The 19733-nt window shown below is 35.2% G+C and overlaps 3 protein-coding genes across 3 annotated transcripts; 2 read left to right on the top strand and 1 right to left on the bottom strand.

The window, feature by feature from the left end:
- The first annotated feature begins 5580 nt into the window (after nucleotides 1-5580).
- LOC118029641 (uncharacterized) lies at nucleotides 5581-9142 on the top strand. The gene is made up of 3 exons (XM_035033536.1): nucleotides 5581-7219; nucleotides 7685-7928; nucleotides 8029-9142. Exons 1-3 carry the CDS (start codon nucleotides 5581-5583, stop codon nucleotides 9140-9142), a joined length of 2997 nt encoding a protein of 998 aa, XP_034889427.1.
- A 405-nt stretch (nucleotides 9143-9547) lies between these two features.
- On the top strand, nucleotides 9548-11362 carry LOC118029647 (polygalacturonase). Its single transcript, XM_035033542.1, has 4 exons — nucleotides 9548-10015; nucleotides 10127-10416; nucleotides 10551-10779; nucleotides 10889-11362. The coding sequence occupies exons 1-4, from the start codon at nucleotides 9563-9565 to the stop codon at nucleotides 11105-11107; spliced, it is 1191 nt and encodes a 396-aa protein (XP_034889433.1). The 5' UTR covers nucleotides 9548-9562; the 3' UTR covers nucleotides 11108-11362.
- Nucleotides 11363-16435: 5073 nt separating this feature from the next.
- On the bottom strand, nucleotides 16436-18058 carry LOC118029652 (NADP-dependent alkenal double bond reductase P2). Its single transcript, XM_035033546.2, has 4 exons — nucleotides 17766-18058; nucleotides 17458-17641; nucleotides 17110-17359; nucleotides 16436-16928 (listed from the first exon to the last, which is right to left on the bottom strand). The coding sequence occupies exons 1-4, from the start codon at nucleotides 18030-18032 to the stop codon at nucleotides 16550-16552; spliced, it is 1080 nt and encodes a 359-aa protein (XP_034889437.1). The 5' UTR covers nucleotides 18033-18058; the 3' UTR covers nucleotides 16436-16549.
- Nucleotides 18059-19733: the final 1675 nt, after the last annotated feature.

Below are 19733 nucleotides of genomic sequence, written 5' to 3'. Positions count from 1 at the left end.
AGATGGCAAAGTTTGGGAACTCAATATACATTAATGGAGAGCCTAATTGAACAAAACAATGACAATTTAGGACCAAATTGAAGAAATATATTGAGTATTGGGGTAGACTTGTAAAATAATTAAGTTCAGGGACTTAATTGAACATTTGATAGACCAAAGTAAAATTAAGTTTGAAAGCTAATCTAGATAAAATTAGAAGGATTAATTAAGTTTAATGATTTAATTAAATATTTAATGAGTGTAATTGACTTAATTGAAGGAAAACTAAGTTTGAAAGCCTAAGTCGAGTCACATTGCAAGAACTAGAAGTTTTGAGGATCAATTTTGAATTTTAATAAGTTAATTGGTCAATTAGGGTGCTTAATTACAAAGAAAATAAAGTTTGAAGGTCAATCAAGGGTTTGATTAAAGAAATTCAAAATAAAAAACTAAGTTACAAAATATGTGTATGTTTAGGGATTGCAATTGACTAAATCATGAGTCAAATTAAGACAAATTGAAAGTTTAATGGTCAACTAGGGATCACATTGTATAATTTGAAAACTAAAGATCAATTTATAGAGGCACGTAAATTAAAGGATTCTAATAAATATTGTCAAGAGTGCGATTTCATGAATTGAAAAGGTTTTTTTATTAATTACGGGTGCATGCACCAAAATTCAAAGTTCAAGTGCTAGAATGAAAATTCACAAATACTTAATTGAAATCCTAATTTTTAAGGATTTAAGATAAGAGACAAGTCATTTGAGCTTTAATGAAGGGAAGATATGATGCATCATTCAACCATTGTTCTTCTTTTTCTTCAGGCAAGAAGGTTGAATGAGGAGTCGTCTTTAAACAAATAAATGTAGTGTCTCTTATTACCTTAGAAGTTCTAATTGGCACCAAACATTGAGATACACTTTCTATGTAAGAATCATCCATCCTAATCATATATATATATATATATAAACATCTTGTCTCAAAGGATAATTTTTTAAACTTGTGTTTTTTCAATTAAGAGTGTCTTTAGAAAACATACCCTAACATATTTTTTCACATTCTTAACTGAAAAACACAATTTTTAGATTTTTGGAGAATCATTTTACAATTAATTTTAGGCTTTTTATACCACTTTTATCCTTCTATATTTAATACCTGAAATTGTTAACATATAATCAAAATACTTTTCTAGTATTAAATAAACCAATTTTAAAATATAGAGAACAACAATAAAAATCCTCCTTTAAAAAAATTATGTTTTAAATTGCATATGGCTAAATTCTAAAATGATTTTCATGCATATTTTTTTATTAAATAAAAAAATATTTTTTGAATTTTTTCTTTAGAAAAATCAATTAATTGATTTTACAACTAGTTTGTAATTTTCCATTAAAATTTGGCCTAAATTTCAAAAATACTATAAAAAAATCAAATTATTTATTTTTAATATCAGGATTTACAAACTTTATATAATTAAGATATATTTTCAATGTTAAAAAAAATAAGCTCACAATCAATAAAATAACCTCCTTCTCTCTCTCTCTCTCTTATTTACTTTTAATATTTAAAAATTAAAAACTTACGTATTCCTAGTATCAAGGAAAATAAAAATAAAAATATAATAAAAATGTTATGTTGAATCCATTAAGTCATAATTTACCTTACTAAGATATATTTGTTTTAACAAATAAACAGATTAATAGTTAGGGAAAAAAAAAAAACAACAAAGCCTTAGTGTTAATCAGATAAATAAACAATACAATTTATTTTAGGTAGGATGTATTATAGATGATATTGTTATTATTATTTACAATTTATCCTTTTACTCAGACTCTTTGTAGAATAACTAGGATTACTAATTATTAAAACACTAAGTTACGCCTCCAAATCTGATTATATACAAGAAATATATTTTTTTGTTCTTTCTATACTCAAATAGAAACGATGACTACGAAGTCATACACGGACGACAATATACTAGACAGTAGACACCATTTCTTTACACAATACTTTGATTCAGACTTGTTGATTTTCAGCATAACTAGATCTAGCTACCTTAATTAGTGGTAATTTTATAATTAGCAATGGAGTGATAAGATACCATAGCTAAGAAAGGCCTTAATAAGATCGTCCATAATTTTTGACTCACATATCGTACATGATGTCATTCGTTGGATACGGTGGGAAATGAACTTGAAATCCCTGGTAATGTGGAGCTTTGTGCCTGTCTACGTGCTAGTGATTTCAGCTCACATGGCTTCCTCTGATTTGAATTTAGTCCCAGCAATCATGCCATAAACTCATGGAGTCCATTTATCAAGCAATCGAACCCATGAAAAAAATAAAATAAAAAATAAAAACGGGGGGGATGAGGAATAAATGGTTAGTGAAGGCCACGCACGCATACTTTTATTTTATTTTATTATATTTTACAATTGAATGAATGAATGATATGCAACTTGTGAAGCAGATTTACACACCATTTGACATTGCGTTCCAAACAGTGTTTTATTAAATTAAAATTTTTTTTTTTGTTAAAATTAAATGTGGTTTGTACTTTTTAGATCGTTTTGATGTGCTGATATCAAAAATGATTTTTAAAAAATAAAAAAAAAACATCATTGGCATGTATTTCGGCACAAAAAACTATTTGAAAAGCAACCGCTACCACACTGCCAAACACACTTTTAGAATATGTCATTAAGGATGAACACTCCATTTCTTTAACTTTCTAAACTTACATTTTGGAGCTAACATCTAAGGGATTTTATTAAGAAGAGTCAAGTGACTAAACTATAAGTTTCAAAACAAGAAGGACTAGGATGCAATATATTTCAAAACACAAGGACCAAAGAATAGGGTGGTCAACAAGTTAATGGTAATTCAAATATGAACTGAGGAAATAAAGATGGCAGCGTAGAATTGTGGAGTTAGGCGGCGTGTAGAAGAAAAGTGACAGAAAACAAGAAATACGTGCATTCAACAAGCAATATTTACGGCTAAATAGTCAAAAAAATTGAAATACGAAAAAAGTTAATTTAAGGAAGAAACCATGATTTAAGGTAATGATGGATGAAAACGCAAAAAGAAGAAGCATCAGCTTTCCCCCCCGTTCTTTGCTCCACCTGTCACGTTTTACATCCTTCAATATTATATAATATTTGACCAAAATATTAGTGGTGCTTAATCTGAAATTACATCATTAATTACCTTTTCAAGTTAGGCTCGACAAAGATTTAACAAGAGTTATTTCACCAAGTACAACTCAGCAGGTCAATTCAATGACCTGCCAACCTGATCAAGATTGAATTTTTTTTTTTTTAAAATCAAATAAAAAATAATGTAAGTTAATTTATAATTTAGGTAATCCAGTTAAAATCTTGTTTAATTATTATTATTAAAAAAAAGAGATTAAAATTCACTTCTAAAATATATAAACTCCATGTTTATGCTACATTTGTAGTGATGATGCATGGTACAATAATATGTACTATGTGAATGACTCAACTAAGACAAAGAGCAAGAAAGTACATGCCTGGACTTGTTCCCTTTTTTTGTATTTGAGTTCAGTCATGGTCTAGTGAGAAAACAAGCTTGTTTTTTTTCTTCGCACTCGGATTTAATTTTTTTTTTGTGCATGTTCTGTGATATCTTACTTATTTATTGGTTTCCAGAATATTTAATAAATCTAAAAATTAATTGTGATGTATGTAAATTGATCCAAATACCCTGAATTATATATAAAAAAGGTATATGCCTGGCTTGTGATTCTACCAAAAAGACAATGATCATCCTTTCACTCAGATAATGACAACATTTTATACAAAAATCAAAGTTAATTATATTGTTTTATAAATCAAGTAATAACATATCGTGGAAAATATGTAGTAGGGTGCATAAGAGATGTTTATATATATATACACACCCACGCGTGCATTTTTTTAATTTCAAAAATTCTTAATTAATATGCAATATAATTTATTAAATTTATCTAGAAAATATATCTTTAAAATTATTTTAAAAAAATAATTTTAATTAACATATAAAGTAAAATCATAATATCTTATATCATTGAAAGCAAAATAATTGTATTTTATAGAATAAATTTTTTAAGTGGTTTTCATGGAAAGTAAATTTTTTTATATTTGATAGTGTCATAAAAAATAAGTTGGAAAATATTTTTTAATGTTTGGTTATGTCATAAAAAATAATTTATTTATGTTTTAATTTTTTTTTGAAATTATTAAAAAAATAAGGATCAAACCTAACATATGAAAAACTTGAAAGATAATGAAATTGAAAAAAAAAAAATCAATCTCATAAACTATTTCAAATAAAATAAATAATAATAAAAAATATGATCGAATTTGACAAATAAAAAAAAATTTAGAAGATGATAAAAATTAAAAAATATATAATTTTATAAATTATTTCAAATAAAATAAATACTAATAAAAAAATGATGATCAAATCTGACAGATAAAAGATAATGAATTTTTTTTTAAAAAATATAATTTCATAAAATAAATAGCAATAAAAAAATTAAGATAATATATAATAGATAAAAAAATTAAATTAAAAAAATAAAATAAAATAAATAACAACCAAAAGAATGATAACTAAAGTTGATATAAAAATTAAATTTTAGATGATGAAATTTAAAAGAAAATAAAGAAAAAAGATTGAAAATAAAATATAATCAATAAATAATAAGATTTTTTATTTTTTTATAATATTTAAAAAAATATATCTCATCTAAAATTTTAAAAAAAAAAGTGGAATTGTACCTGTCATTTGTTTGTGCGTGGTCAAATTATTCGGAGCACTTCAGTACTTATTTGCCCAATGGATCCGAGGTGACCAATGCCATACATCACCATGCTCCTCACGGCGTGGGTTGGTCTGCTTTTTGAAAAAGGTTTCATACCCATGTTTAACTTTGCATTGACTTTTTAATCCGGTAATCAAGGAAGTAATCTAGACCCACATTTATTTATTTTTTTTACCATAATTAAGAACACCCATTAATACCTAATTAACCACTCTAATTAACAAGATTATTTAGTATAGTAATTAATGGCTCTGAACAAATCATTAATGTTTCTAAGTAGTAGCTAAGCTCGCACATGGGATATGTTGTTTTTCAAGAGCTTGTTTCTTTTATATATTTAGCCACACAACAAATAACAACTCTCCTCTCCTAATGGTCTATTCTTTCCATTTCTGTCATCAACTAATGGGATTTTATTTGTTATATAGATATGGATGGTTCAATTACAAGGTTAAAGAGTTTTGATCAAAGTTATTAAATCCAATTTAAAACCCAAGTCATGGGTTGTTCATCAGATATGCAAATTAATTTGATCAGTGTTGTTTTAATATATATTTTTTTTAAAAATTGACCTATTAAGTCAATCATGCTTGATGAAACCAACTTCAATCTAATTTATTTTAAAACTCGGTTAAGGTAAAGTCTTGAATTGTTGAGCTGGGATGGCTTTTACAACAATGGTTTGATTTTTTGCAAAATGCTTCTCCAAATCGGCTTCAAGGGTATTTTGGTGACTTCAAGGAAATGCTGCAAGTCGTATTGATAGAATGTTTGTGACGGGCGATTGGCTGCAACATCTTCCATCATCTACTCTGTATGGACTCCCGAAGAATTTTCCAGATCACAGACCATTACATATGCTGGTAGACTCTACAAACTGGGGACCAAAGCCTGTTCGGATGATGAATTGTTGGTGGCTAAACTCTGAATTTGTGAAGATGGTTCAGCTCTACTGGAATACAGCCTCAAATTCAAGCTCTGGCAAACGAAGTATGGCTGTAGCCTTAAAGTTATTAAAAGATAGATGCAAGAATTGGAGCAGAGATGTTGTGGGCAACACTTCTAGCAAGATCTCATCTCTAGAAATTGAAGCAGACATCCTAGATTCTCAAAGAGAGAGTAGAGACTTATCAGCTGATGAATTACGCCGAAGCAACATAATCTCTGCCAATCTTAGAACGTTATACAAAATGCAAGAGTCTGCATGGCATCAAAAGTCAAGAGTGCAGTGGTGCAAACTTGGAGATAGGAACACCCGCTTCTTCCATTTATCTGCTACAACACGCCAGAAAAAGAATCAAATCTTTTCTCTGGATGTTGACGGAGCCACTTTGACGAAACCTGGTGATGTGAAGATGGCTGTATTCAATTTCTTCAGCAAGTTGTACTCTTTTACAGATAGACCAAGAGCCTCCTGCAATAATCTGAATTTCCTAAAGCTTCAGCCCTCGTCCTCGACTGCTTTAGAACTGCCATTCTCTGCTGATGAGGTCAAAACTGCTGTGTGGGATTGTGAAGGAAACAAAGCACCAGGTCCCGATGGTATCAACTTCTTCTTCATCAAGAAATCTTGGAACATCATTGGCGGGGACATTGTTCAAATGGTGGATGAATTTTACCGGACTAATATTCTTCCTCCAGGCATCAACAGCTCTTTTGTCACACTTATCCCAAAGGTAAAAGGAGCCAATAAGCTGCAGGATTTTAGGCCTATCAGCTTGGTAGGCAGCCTCTACAAAATTATCTCAAAACTGCTAGCATCCAGAGTGAAACGAGTTCTGCCTGAAGTCATCAGTGACCACCAAAATGCTTTCATAAAAGGAAGGCAAATTCTGGATAGTGTGTTGATCGCCAACGAGGCAATTAACTTCATGAAGAAGGAAAAGGGCAAAGGATATCTCTTTAAACTAGACTTCCACAAAGCATTTGATTCAGTGTTATGGGACTATGTGAATGAAGTCATGGCCAGTATGGGTTTTGGAAGTCGATGGCGAGGCTGGATTATGCAATGTATATCAACAGCCAAGATGTCTGTGCTGGTAAACGGCTCCCCCACAAAGGAATTCAGTTTAGAAAAAGGGCTTCGTCAAGGAGACCCTCTTTCTCCTTTTCTCTTCAACATTGCGGTGCAGGGGTTGAGCTGCATGCTACAACGAGGGTGTGATCTGGGGCTGATTGAGGGAGTGAGCATCGGGCAGGCTGGTTTTCATTTATCTCATCTACAGTTTGCAGACGACGACACACTCATTTTTAGTTCAGCCTCCTTAGAAAGCATGCAGAATGTTAAGCGCATACTATTGTGCTTTGAGCTCATGTCAGGCTTGAAAGTTAACTTCTCCAAAAGCAGTATCTTTGGTGTGGGTATAGAAGATCACGTGTGTGATTACACTGCACAGACACTAAGATGTAAGCAAGGGCACCTCCCTTTCAAATATCTTGGCCTCCCCATTGGTGCAAATTCCTGCAGACTTCTGATGTGGAATCCTATCATTCAAAAATATCAGCTCTAGGTTGGTTGCATGGAAAGGGAAGCTCTTATCGATAGGGGGAAGGTTATGCTTAATTAAATCAGTTCTTAGCAACTTGCCAATTTACTTTCTCTCTCTGTTCCCTATGCCTGTGGCGGTATCAACAGCAATTGAAAAGAAGTTTAGATGCTTTTTGTGGTCCGGAAAAGAGGAAGGCAAGTCTATATGCAATGTTGGCTGGCCAACTGTGTCGATGCCAAAGAGTGCTGGTGGACTTGGCATTGGATCTCTGCAAAAACAAAAATAAAGCTCTACTATTCAAATGGCTATGGAGGTATGGCTCTGAGGAGTCGAGCATGTGGAAGGATGTGATTACAAGCATTTACAATCCTAAATACCACAGTCTTATACCGCAGGATCATATCACAGGTGCTGGAAGCACATGGTCTCGGCTTGTTAATTACTGTGGCAAAAGATTCTAGATTGCGGAATATTGTGACTAATAACACTGTGATGCTAGTTGGCAATGGAAAATGGATTAAGTTTTGGCTTGATGACTGGACAGGCAATGGCAGATTGGCAGAGAAGTTCCCTACTCTATTTCAGTTGTCCAATGATAAAGACGCCAGCCTAGAAAAGATGGGAATGTGGGATGGTCATGCATGGTGCTGGGTTTTCTCCTGGATCAGAGATTTGAGAGGCCGGAATACTGGACTTCTTACTCAAATGTACGCTATTTCTGTCAAGAATGCAACTGGACAAAGAAGCAGAGGATCGGCTTGTCTGGAAAGCCAATAACACAGGAAGATACTCGGTTAAATCTCTATGTGGGCTTTTATCTCCTAGTTCTCCATTGAACACTGTCTTCTCCTTTAAGGGGATTTGGAGAGGTCTCGTCCCACCTAAAGTAGAGGTTTTTTGCTGGATGGCCATCATCAACAAAATCAACACCCGCAGCATGTTAGTTAAAAGAGGCATACTGGATATCTCAGCTGCAATCTGTCCGATCTGCTTGGCTGAGGAAGAAATGGTCGACCACCTTTTTATTCATTGCTACAAGCACTGGCTCATTTGGTCTAAAATCATCAATTGGTGGGGCTTAGCTTGGTGTTGTCCAAGGAACTTGGCAAATCTCTTCTCTCAGTGGGACTCTTTGGTTTATGGCAAATTTCAGAAAAAAGTATGGGTGATGTTGTTCTTTTCTGCGACATGGTCTATGTGGCTTCTTCGCAATGATGTAATATTTAAGCAGAAGATCCCAGATTATGATACTTTGTTCTTCCTTATTGTTACTCGGCTTTGCTTATGGTTAAAGGCTATTGATCCGGATTTTCCCTACTCCTCCTCAGATTTGCTTCGATCTGCTGAAGGTCTGGTTCGGTGGACTAATTCTCAAAAGTTGAGGATTGGTATTATGTGGTCTCCCCCTATGACGAATAGATTCAAATGGAATGTTGATGGATCCTCTATCGGAAAACCTGGCCCCTCCGGAATAGGTGGTGTTTTGCGGAATCATCATGGAATACTTTTAGGTATTTTTTCTATGCCGATTGGGATCTTAGACTCTAATGTAGCTGAGCTGAGAGCAGTAGTCAAAGCTATCGAATTGTCAGCCTCTAACTGCTTCTTACATCATAAACATATTATTATCGAATCTGATTCTGCCAATGTCATTAGCTGGATGAATAATTCTTATAATAGGCCTTGGATTCATCATAAACTCTTCTCTTCAGCTCAGAGGCTAGCTTCATGTTTTGATTCAATCACCTACTCTCATTCTTACCGGGAAAGCAATCTCATGGCAGATCATCTCGCTAAACAAGGAGTGCACAGAATATCTGATTTTGTGGCTTGGTTATGACCCTCATAGATAATTTATCGGTACTTTGTTTAATCCAATGCAGATTATGTTGATTGGGGCATTCTTTTGGCTCCTATGCAGGAACCAGATGGTGGAAGGTTTTTATTGAGTTTGTAGGGTTTATGTTAAATAGGTTTGCTAGCTATTTCAGCAAACTTTTTCTCTGTGTAATGATTGCATTGCACAATTTTGCATTACTTAATAATAACAGCTTCTTTCAAAAAAAAAAAAAGGGTATTTTGGTGAAGAAACCTCCAAAAAAATGAGACAAAAATACTTCTGAAAGTACGGCGCTGATTGTTGTCAATCTATTTCCACCTCCAAACTTCCTATAAATACCATCTTTAACGGCTTCAACTGCCCCATCACAACCCTCTCTTTCTCTCCGTTTCCACCGCTGATCACTTGCATTAACTCATAATGGCATCCCTTCCACCGCCAATGAGCCCTCTTCTCCTTACCCTTCTCTCCATCATTTTCCTTGCCTCCCCTTCAGCGAAGGCAGCGCAGTTTAGTGTGTTGAGTTATGGGGCCAAGCCTGATGGAAAAACTGACTCAACCAAGGCCTTTGCTGCTGCTTGGTCACAAGCATGTGCCTCTACAGGGCCAGCCACAATCTCTGTTCCTAAAGGGAGTTTCTCTCTGCGTCAAGTGAAGTTTCAGGGCCCTTGCAAGAATAATGCTATCATGGTACGTATAGATGGAACCCTAGTCGCTCCATCAAATTATGGGGTCCTAGGTAGTGCACAAAACTGGCTAATCTTTGAGCATGTTAATGGAGTTACTCTATCTGGAGGGACTCTTGACGGTCAAGGTGCTGGACTGTGGTCTTGCAAGAACTCCGGCAAGGGCCATTGCCCCAAGGGCGCAACGGTACTTTGCTAATCACATGCATGCATGACATAATTATCTTACAATTTGGTCTCTGGACTAGAGTTGAATAAACAATCTATCCTTAAAGTCTTAAATCTTTTTATTGTGCAGTCACTTGAATTTTCCAATTCAAAAAACATTGCAATCACCGGATTGGCGTCATTAAATAGCCAGATGTTCCATATTGTCATCAATGGCTGCCAAAACGTCAAATTGCAAGGAGTCAAAGTCTCTGCTGACGGAAACAGCCCTAACACGGATGGCATTCACGTTCAATCATCAACCGCTGTCACCATCTTGAATTCAAGGATTGGAACGGGTGACGATTGTGTATCTATCGGCCCCGGCACATCTAACTTGTGGATTGAAAATGTAGCATGTGGACCGGGCCATGGAATCAGGTAATTAAGAAAATATCAGTCCAGTAGTCATCAGCTATACATTCATATCAACTATCATGAGCACATGATGTCTGATTTGTTGCTAATTATGGGAACTGAATATAAAACAACGTGTGAATGCATGGTCAATGTAGCATTGGAAGTTTGGGCAAGGAATCCCAAGAGGCTGGTGTGCGAGATGTTACAGTCAAAACCACTACATTTACGGGTACCCAAAATGGACTGAGAATCAAGACTTGGGGAAGGCCTAGCAGTGGTTTTGCTACAAATATTCTTTTCCAACATATAGTCATGAATAACGTCAAGAATCCCATTTTGATAGACCAAAACTACTGCCCCGGCAACAAGAATTGCCCTGGCCAGGTACGTCAAATCTACTGCCTCTGTACTCTTTCTTTTCATCAAATTATGAAAGTAAGATTAACATAAAATACACTTGAATCTTTCTACTAATTTCTTGTGCATTAAACAGGCTTCCGGTGTGAAAATCAGCGATGTGACCTATCAAGACATTCATGGAACGTCAGCCACCGAACTTGCCGTGAAATTTGATTGTAGCAGAAAATATCCGTGCACCGGGATTAAACTGCAGGATGTGAAGCTCACTTACGACAACAAACCGGCTGAAGCATCATGTATCAATGCTGGTGGAGTTGCTTCCGGCATGGTTCAGCCTACTAGCTGTTTGTAGGAGTCTAAAGTTGAACTAGTTGACTAAGCAGTTAAGAAGAAATCGTAATATTCCTATGCCAAAAAAAAAAAAAAAAACAATTTAGTGAGCAAAGTATAGCTCATTGAGTTGAAGTTTATTGCTTGAGCCTGAGGCACGTTTGTGCCCGACCCTTGCAATTAAAGTTGTAGTGAAAACTAAAATTTCCAAACCACTACAGTTTGGTTAGTTCTTGTAACTCCTTATTTGATCTTTATGCGAGAGTTATATTCTCTACTTTATTATATACAATATAACCTAGATAAATTAGTAACTTTGATTAAATAATAACCTTGTTCCATCCTTATTTAAATTAGAAGTTTAAATAATTATTTTAAAATCCAACCCAGCTCAACCTAAAAGATTAATAGGTGATCCAAGATGTAGGGTGAACTGAGTTAATTTCAAAAAGAAATATATAGTGGGTGAATTGATTTGGTGTGACATGATTAAAAATATTGGTTAACTGGTCAGTCCAAGAAAAATCTAATTAAAACCTGTTAATTTTTTTTTATTTTTAAATGATATTATTTTTAACATTTTTTATAAAATAAAAAAATAAATTATCCTATGTAGTTAATTTACTTGACCCGCGGAGACATGAAACACCCCGGATAAAGTTTGAAGACTGTAGTTTAAAAATCAAATGAAATATCTAAAAATCAATAATTTCAATTTTTTATAGACTCAAAAGATAGCTAGTACCTATGCTTCATTAGGGTCGTTAGTGCCAAGGAAACAAGAGACAAAAACAACAAGCTGTTAGCTATATCTATTACAAGCCCTCCCTCCCTGGTTTACGTTTGGAAGCTCCATCCACTTTCCATTTCACGACACCAGAAGGATAAGTTCCCTACTTTCCGGATAAATAAAGCTGCATTTAAGAGTGGATCAGTTCCCTAGAATATTGAACAGAAAACAAACCCCATATCAGCATTCATGTCTTCACACCATTCTCTCCTCAGATGTTGGGAAAAGATGAACCTGGGAAAGTATGTTTATAAGATGATCATAGTACGTACAGGTCTACTTCATCAGTATGAAATTCTCTCCTCCATGGTAAGTTCCAAATCACCCATATCAGCAATCCAGCCATCCTTCTTGCTAAAAAGACTAAACAGCCTAGGGAATAGGCTCCTCAGGCTCTCATTTTCCACCCAAATATCACTCCAAAAATGAACTCAAACACCATTACCAGCAGCGAAACAGATACTTTCCTTAAGAGCAATGCCAGCTACTAATGAGTACGAAAAAACAAGAAGAAACAATGTCTTTCCAAATAGGAGACAAATTATGATAGAAACGTAGCAATCCATCATAAAAAGAATGATCGTATTTCTGAAGGACAAAAGACCTCCAAGTTTCAGTGTTAGACTTGCTAAGGCGCCATAAAGGATATTCGATAAAATGGAAAATATCCATAAAAAAGCTGAGTAAAGTATTGAACAAATCCAAAACCGTTGTCCTGTCTCAAGGTTAAGAGGCAGTTGTACAAGCTCCACCATACCAAATGGTTCAAAAAGCTGTCTAAGCTGCATTTTTGTGATGTAAAATGCATATTCCCAACATATAGTTTTCTGTTAGTACATACAATTATGTTGGGTGAATTCGACCGGTGATGTACGGTTAGTTATCTATTGGAAGCTAAGCACATTGATACAATATTTAATATGGTTCGGAAAACCACCTACATCCATGGGAGAAGTTCATATTATTAGAGATAGAGAAATGATACAAAATAAATATATGGAGGAGAAGGATTACATCCACTCAAACTTAACTCCTAACTCACATTACTGCCCTTGTAGCTGCTGCAATAGCAGCAAGCCTGCTGCCATTTCAACTCTTCTCTCTTTCTCTCTTATTCTCTTCACATACTCTCACTCTCATTTTGCTCTCAAATAATGCCTCTATTTATAGGCATCAATGGTAAGACAAGATGCCATCAATTATGGCACAAATGGTGGCAGCACATGGGTTGCACCATTTTTGTCAATGGTTGGTGCAACTTCCATTGTAGCCTTTTGACAATGGCAACCCTATTTCTTCGGGTAGGTTGCACATGTTGTTGTCCATTAATGACAATATCCCAACAATCACCCCCTTTGACATTTATATGGGTAATTGTCCTCTTGCTTCTTCAGCACAAGCTTGCATCCTGCAGCTGTTCTAAGCTTACCATTCCGAGAGCGTCTTTGGTCAAGTTTACAGGTACTTGCCAAACCTTTCAATCACCAGAGTTACCAAAGCACACATTTTCTCACACCAAAGGATCACTTCAACTAGATGGTCTCCCATATTACATCTGAAGAGTGTTAATGCTTGTCTCTAGGACACAATATTCCCCTTTGAGCGTATCAACCATGCTCGGTCCGAAATGATTTTTCAAGCCTCACACCAAGGCTTATAACCATAGTTTTAAAACCCAGCCCGGCTTGGCGAGTTGACCCGGGACCTGTCCGACCCGGGCCTAAGGTCAGGCCAGGTCTATGTAAAAACTAGCCAAGGATTTGATCCAGGGAAACCCGGTCGACCCGGGTACACCCAGCTGAGACCCGATATATATATATATATATATTTCCGTGTGCCCTCATGCAATTTCTGTTCTCTAGATTTCTCCATATTCCTTGTTTATGTTTGACAGCAGCTCATCCTGTCACAACATCTATCAAAGTCGAAATAGGGTGCCTATCTTTATCACCTTGCTGCATTTCTCTTTCATTATCAAGGTCTTCATCAATTCTCCCCTCAAGAAATTATAGTCACCAAATCTAACTTCTTTGGAGAAATCACCACTCCATCAGATCCTTGATCATATGGAACCCAATTGTTCCCCTTCTGCTGTCATCCTGCTAGTCTTCACTAGTTTCATTAAAAACTGTTACATATACGAAAATAGTACCGTATGGATAATCCTTTAACTAAGCAAGTTCTTAGGAAAGATTGGAGGGGTCACGACGGTCCTGCTTAAAACCCAATCTCCTAGCCAGAACTTCTTAAGCCATATCTATTCAACATACTGTCTTTCCGTATATACAACCATTTACTAGCTTTGTTGTGGCTTTTTTTTACAAGTGATCTGGGTATCCTGGTTTTATACCTGATTTCTCAACATCTGGTGACACTACCAATGCTTTGATTTGCCAAGATTGGTCTTCTTTAATTTCCACTCTCCACCTCAAATCATCCACATGATCGGGTGTCCAGAATATACCAATTTTGCCTTCCTTCAAGGCAATTAAATTTTTTCCCACTAAACAGTTCAACACATGTAATTGGGCAAACATATGCACCTTCTTCTTCTTCATCTCCATCGACCACCATGATGACCTTCAGATGCCTCATGATCGGGCAATCTCTCTTTAATAATTCACCACCACCACTTTTGATCTCAAATCTTAATTATTGGATTGTACCATTGCATCCGGAATGATCAAATTAGCTGGAAACAAGTATGAAATTGTCCAAATCGCTTTCAGACAACTAAGATTTGACCAAAATAATTCTGGTCTCATTAACAGCTCAGATTTAATCTCAGATCCGGTTGCACGTAGACTCCGCTACACAAAATCCTATCCCTTAGCTCCAACTCAACTCGGCTCGTGGTTGATGACGTGATAGGTAGGTCCCACCGTGCTGACGTGTCTTCTAACTGGTTGATGACATGGCATGACAACTATGCATGTTGGCGCCATAATGACGTCATGCTAACATCATCCTTATCCGAGTCAGTCATGTGGGTTGGGTCATCTGGTATTTGGGTCGGGTCAGCCCATCCGGGTGAAGAAGACGCGTGAGGCACGTCTGTGCGTGTGACCAGCCAGCTCGTCGGCGCGTGCGGCCATGCCTGACGTCTGATTTTGATGCGGTTTTCACTAATGTGCTTGTCTTTTCCTCCTATACATAGTGGTATGATCAAAACACAATTTTAACAACTTTTATTTTTGAGCAAAAATCAAACACCTCTTTAAACAAAATGCTCTGATACCAATTGTTAGGTGAATCCGACCAGTGATGTACTGATAGTTGTCCATTGGAGGCTAAGTACACTGACACAATATTTAACGTGGTTCGACAAACCACCTACATCCACGAGAGAGGTCCATATTATTAGAGATAGAGAAATGATACAAAACAAATATATGGAGGAGAAGCATTACATCCACTCAAATCCAACTCCTAGCTCACATTACTGGCCTTGCAGCTCTTCTCTCTTTCTCTCTTATCTCTTCATATACTCTCACTCTCATTTTGCTCTCAAATAATGCATCTATTTATAGGCATCAATGGTAAGACAAGAGGCCATCAATTATGGCACAAATGATGGCAGCACATGGGTTGCACTATTTTTGTCAATGGTTGGTGCAACTTCTATTGTAACCTTTTAACAATGGCAACCCTACTTCTTAGGGTAGGTTGCACATGTTGTTGCCTATTAATAACAGTATCCCAACAAATTCATCGTAGAATTCAACATGGCCAACCTCTTTTAACAGCTTTGAATATCTGTTCATTATTAGTCGAGCATCCATGACCTTGCCTGCTTTCATGAAGAATTCATAAGAATATCTCTTTGTTGCCTTCAAATACTTTATTTCTCTCTCACGATAGCAATTAGATGGGCTATGCGGTGTTGTGAATTTGTACCTTTTTAATTGCTTGATTTGTTCATTTGTATCTTCGAAGAAAAGCTATAGTTTTTATGAATAAATTATTTGGTAGTGTGGTTGCGGTTGCTTTTCAAATAACTTTTCGGACCAAAATACATGTCAATGATTTTTTTTTTTATTTTTTAAAAATCATTTTTGACATCAGCATATCAAAATGATTTGAAAACACTAAAAACATATTAATTTAAAGTTAATAAAAAAAATAAAATATTTCAATGTTTTTCAAAAACGCTTTAGAAACGCAGAAACAAACATGACAACTACACAACTATTCAAGAATTTAAGGTAATTTTAATTTTTGTTGTCTGGAAAACAAGATAAAAGAACAAAAAAAATTTCCGTGAAATTCAATTGGGCAGAGTAGTAAATAATAAATAAAATATTTTTTGATGTGGCTCATCCCTTCACAATTAGCACCTTTGCAAATCTGTCATCTCCATCACCTAATAAATTAACTTGCTATCACTGTAATTATAAATTAATCTTTACTAAAATTAGAACATAAACGTTTTCTTGATTTCGATCTGTTGAGAGCTCCCCAGTCAAGAAATTCAAAGCAGGAAGCTGAAGCATTCAAGGGAACCTTACAAAATGGAAAATTGACAGCATGCGCAGAACCGAGTGATGATCTAATGAGGCCACTTGAATTTTATTACAGATCATAACATAAATTTTACAGCAATATATATAGCTGCAGCACTATAAAAGGAGACAAGCAATGGGATTGGCAAGAAGACATGTAAAGGGAGACTGATCACTCCTGAGCAACCTTCACTACTTGCTTGCCTACATTTCGGCCGCTGAATAGGCCAATCAATGCAGCAGGGCCACTCTCGAGTCCTTCAGTTATGTCTTCCACATAAACAATCTTCCCTTCTTTAATACAAGGCAGAACAAAATCCAAGAACTTGGAGTATTGGTCATAGTACTCGGTAACCGCAAACCCTTCCATCCGGATCTGCTTATAGAGTAAAGCGATTAAGTTCTGCACACTTTCAGGCTGCTCGAGATTGTATTGAGAGATCATTCCACACAAAGCAATACGGCCATGGTGTCTCATGTTTAGAAGGACAGCATCAAGCATTTTTCCTCCAACATTCTCAAAGTAAATGTCGATGCCTTCAGGGAAGTACCTGGCAATGGAAACAATCATTCCTTTTTCCACTTGACCCAATCCCCACAAGATTAACATTCAAAAACAAACAAAATAAAGCACATAATCACAGATTAATTAAGCTGCAGAGCTTCTAGAGGTTCTGTAAGGCTTGAGAGTGCTATTTCAGATTGTCTCTTATGCAGACGTCATACACTAACCTTTTCAAGGCTGCATCCAAGTCATGCTCCTCTTTATAATTGAAAGCATCATCAAATCCAAACTTGGTCTTCAATAGTTCAACCTTTTCTTTACTTCCAGCACTTCCAACAACATAACAACCTATCAGCTTTGCAAATTGCCCAACAAGCTGACCAATTGCACCTGACGCTGATGAAACGTAGACACGGTCTCCTTCCTTGGGAGAACCAATGTTAAAGAAGCAAAAATAAGCAGTGATGCCAGGCATTCCTGTGAGAGCAAGAGCACAAATTCAAGAATATGGCTCATTACAGTCATAACAAAACAAGTTCACATAAGAAAATCATATAGGCCAAGAGCTTACATACCAAGAATTCCAGTGTAGTATGAAAGGGGTATATCATCAGTATGGTTGATTTTGCAGAGGTATTCAGGTGTTGTTATTAGACTGTATTCTTCCCAGCCGATTGTCCTTCCCCAGACCAAATCACCTTTGTTGAAGTCAGAATGCCTGGAATCAACAACTCTAGCCACTCCATATCCAACAATTGGCTGCTCAATGTCTCCAACAAGAGTAAGTAAATTCACAGTAACTAGCAATAAAATTACCATAAATAATCGTAATATAAATTATAACAATTCAACAATGAATTAAAGAGGGAGATTGAGAACATACAGAGCCAAGGGAGTAGGAAGATATTTCAGGTTCACCGGGTGGCAGATCTCTCCGCATGCGTCCACACATGAAAGGATCACAAGACAAGTAGAGATTCTTAACCAGCACAGCATCTTTACCACTCTCTTCTTCTGGCACTTTGAGTTTGATGTTATTTGTCGTCAGGTACAGGTTTGATTCTCTTGGAAAACCACTCACATGGTCCTTGAGGATCACTTGTTTGTTGCTGATCACTTCCACCCCACCAACACTATGATCACTAGCCATGTCTTGTGCTAATGTTCTTAGATTAATTTGAAATATTGCTGATGATCTACAAGGTTGCAACAGGCCAACCATTATATAGACATGCATTAGCTGGATCATGTTGAAAAGTCAATTCAATGAGTGAGTTCTTTTCTGACTCTTGAGGTTGCTTTGAAGTTTTCAAGCTATCTTGGTCGCAGAAGAAAGGGAAAGCAACAGATAACACATTAATTTGAATTGGGATTTTATATATATATGGATGATGGATGATGCTTCCTCGCAGTTAATAGTGACCATCAACACAAGCTAAAAGTAAGGCAGTAGACAATTGAAAATGGATTACTGCTACCCGTGGATATTTTGTTTTCTTTGCTATGAACCTTGTCACCTACGGCAATTATTTTATTTTATTCGAAGTACTGCTGATTTGCTGATGATCTAAGTGCTGACCAGTAGCCTCACAAGATTTTCTTTTAGAACATGGGCCTGTCAATTTGGAAGGAGACGGGCTTGTCATTCCAAATTTTTAGAATATTGGTCTGTCTCATAAATCAGAACTTACACCTAATAGAGACGGGCTTGTTATTCCAAATTTTTAGAATATGGGTCTGTCTCATAAATCAGAACTTACACCTCATAGAGACGGGCTTGTCATTCCAAATAGTTGTAGGAGTAGCCCTTGGTATTTAATCAAGAAAATATTTTCTTACAATGTGAATATTTACGATCAGTATCTGAGATTCTTCACACTGTAATCTGCAATAATATTTGGTATACAATCATAGATATTAATTTGATTCTATGCACCTATGAAAACTCAGTTTTGTAGCTTAACAATTATTTGTTTTGGTATCACAACTTATTTTTCAATTTCATAATTTATGTATAATTTACATTGTATATATATTTTCATAATCTATTTTGAGTTATTTTCTATTTCATATTTTTTTTCTCTTCAAAAAAATAATAAAATACAAAAAAATCCAATAATACTAATATATTATTGAATTCCTTTTCTCTCCACGTACTTGCCAAGAATATTATTAATTTTTTTTTAGAATGGACGATTGACGCGACGCTGCACACGTATAACATATATCAAAAGAATTTTTGACATCACCAACACTATTTACTACTAGTATATTATTGCTAGACTCGCCAACACTATTGACTACTAAAATATTGATGATTGTAGTCCTTTTTTTATTTATTGAATAGTTATTCTTTTGGGTTCTTGAATTTTTTTTCAATTTTATCTTTTCATGTTATGTTTTTATATGTTTAGGCCTGATAGTTTGTTTTGATTTATGTTCTATGTTATATTTGTGATGTAAAAAAAAAATCTTGTATAGATTGATGCTCAATTTTACAAAATATAATTTAGTTCTAGTTTTATTAATTGAAAGCAATTTTCTTAAAATATTGTATTGGTTCATGTTGATTGTCTAGCACGTAAATATTTTTACCAGACGGATAGGTTCAAGTAGCTTGCTCACGCCAAACAATTTATTTAACAAATATTATGGAAAGTGTTAGATTAGAAAATATTATATTATTAATGTATTGACTTATCATGTATAGTATGCTATACAATAATACATATATTGTCTTAATACTATAAATAACCGAGATGGCTATCTCATTATATTAAACCTCTCAATTATCAAAAACCTTGTTTCAATTAAAAAAAAATTAACTCATATTAAGTCTCGTCGTCGGGAT

Source organism: Populus alba, chromosome 17, assembly GCF_005239225.2.
Source record: "Populus alba chromosome 17, ASM523922v2, whole genome shotgun sequence".
Classification (NCBI taxonomy): Eukaryota; Viridiplantae; Streptophyta; class Magnoliopsida; order Malpighiales; family Salicaceae; genus Populus; species Populus alba.
This window is presented reverse-complemented; position numbering and strand designations above follow the sequence as displayed.

Bases quoted from the DNA above. Each gene is read 5' to 3' on its own strand.
- LOC118029641 (XM_035033536.1), top strand. From the start codon at position 5,581: ATGTTTGTGACGGGCGATTGGCTGCAACATCTTCCATCATCTACTCTG. The intron at 7,220-7,684 runs GTAAGCAAGGGC...TAAATACCACAG, and splicing joins CACTGCACAGACACTAAGAT to TCTTATACCGCAGGATCATA. The intron at 7,929-8,028 runs GTGGGATGGTCA...ATTTCTGTCAAG, and splicing joins AGCCTAGAAAAGATGGGAAT to AATGCAACTGGACAAAGAAG.
- LOC118029647 (XM_035033542.1), top strand. From the start codon at position 9,563: ATGGCATCCCTTCCACCGCCAATGAGCCCTCTTCTCCTTACCCTTCTC. The intron at 10,417-10,550 runs GTAATTAAGAAA...TGGTCAATGTAG, and splicing joins GGACCGGGCCATGGAATCAG to CATTGGAAGTTTGGGCAAGG. The intron at 10,780-10,888 runs GTACGTCAAATC...TGCATTAAACAG, and splicing joins ACAAGAATTGCCCTGGCCAG to GCTTCCGGTGTGAAAATCAG.
- LOC118029652 (XM_035033546.2), bottom strand. From the start codon at position 18,032: ATGGCTAGTGATCATAGTGTTGGTGGGGTGGAAGTGATCAGCAACAAA. The intron at 17,360-17,457 runs GTATGTAAGCTC...TTGCTCTCACAG, and splicing joins ATACTACACTGGAATTCTTG to GAATGCCTGGCATCACTGCT. The intron at 16,929-17,109 runs GTTAGTGTATGA...TTCCATTGCCAG, and splicing joins TTGGATGCAGCCTTGAAAAG to GTACTTCCCTGAAGGCATCG.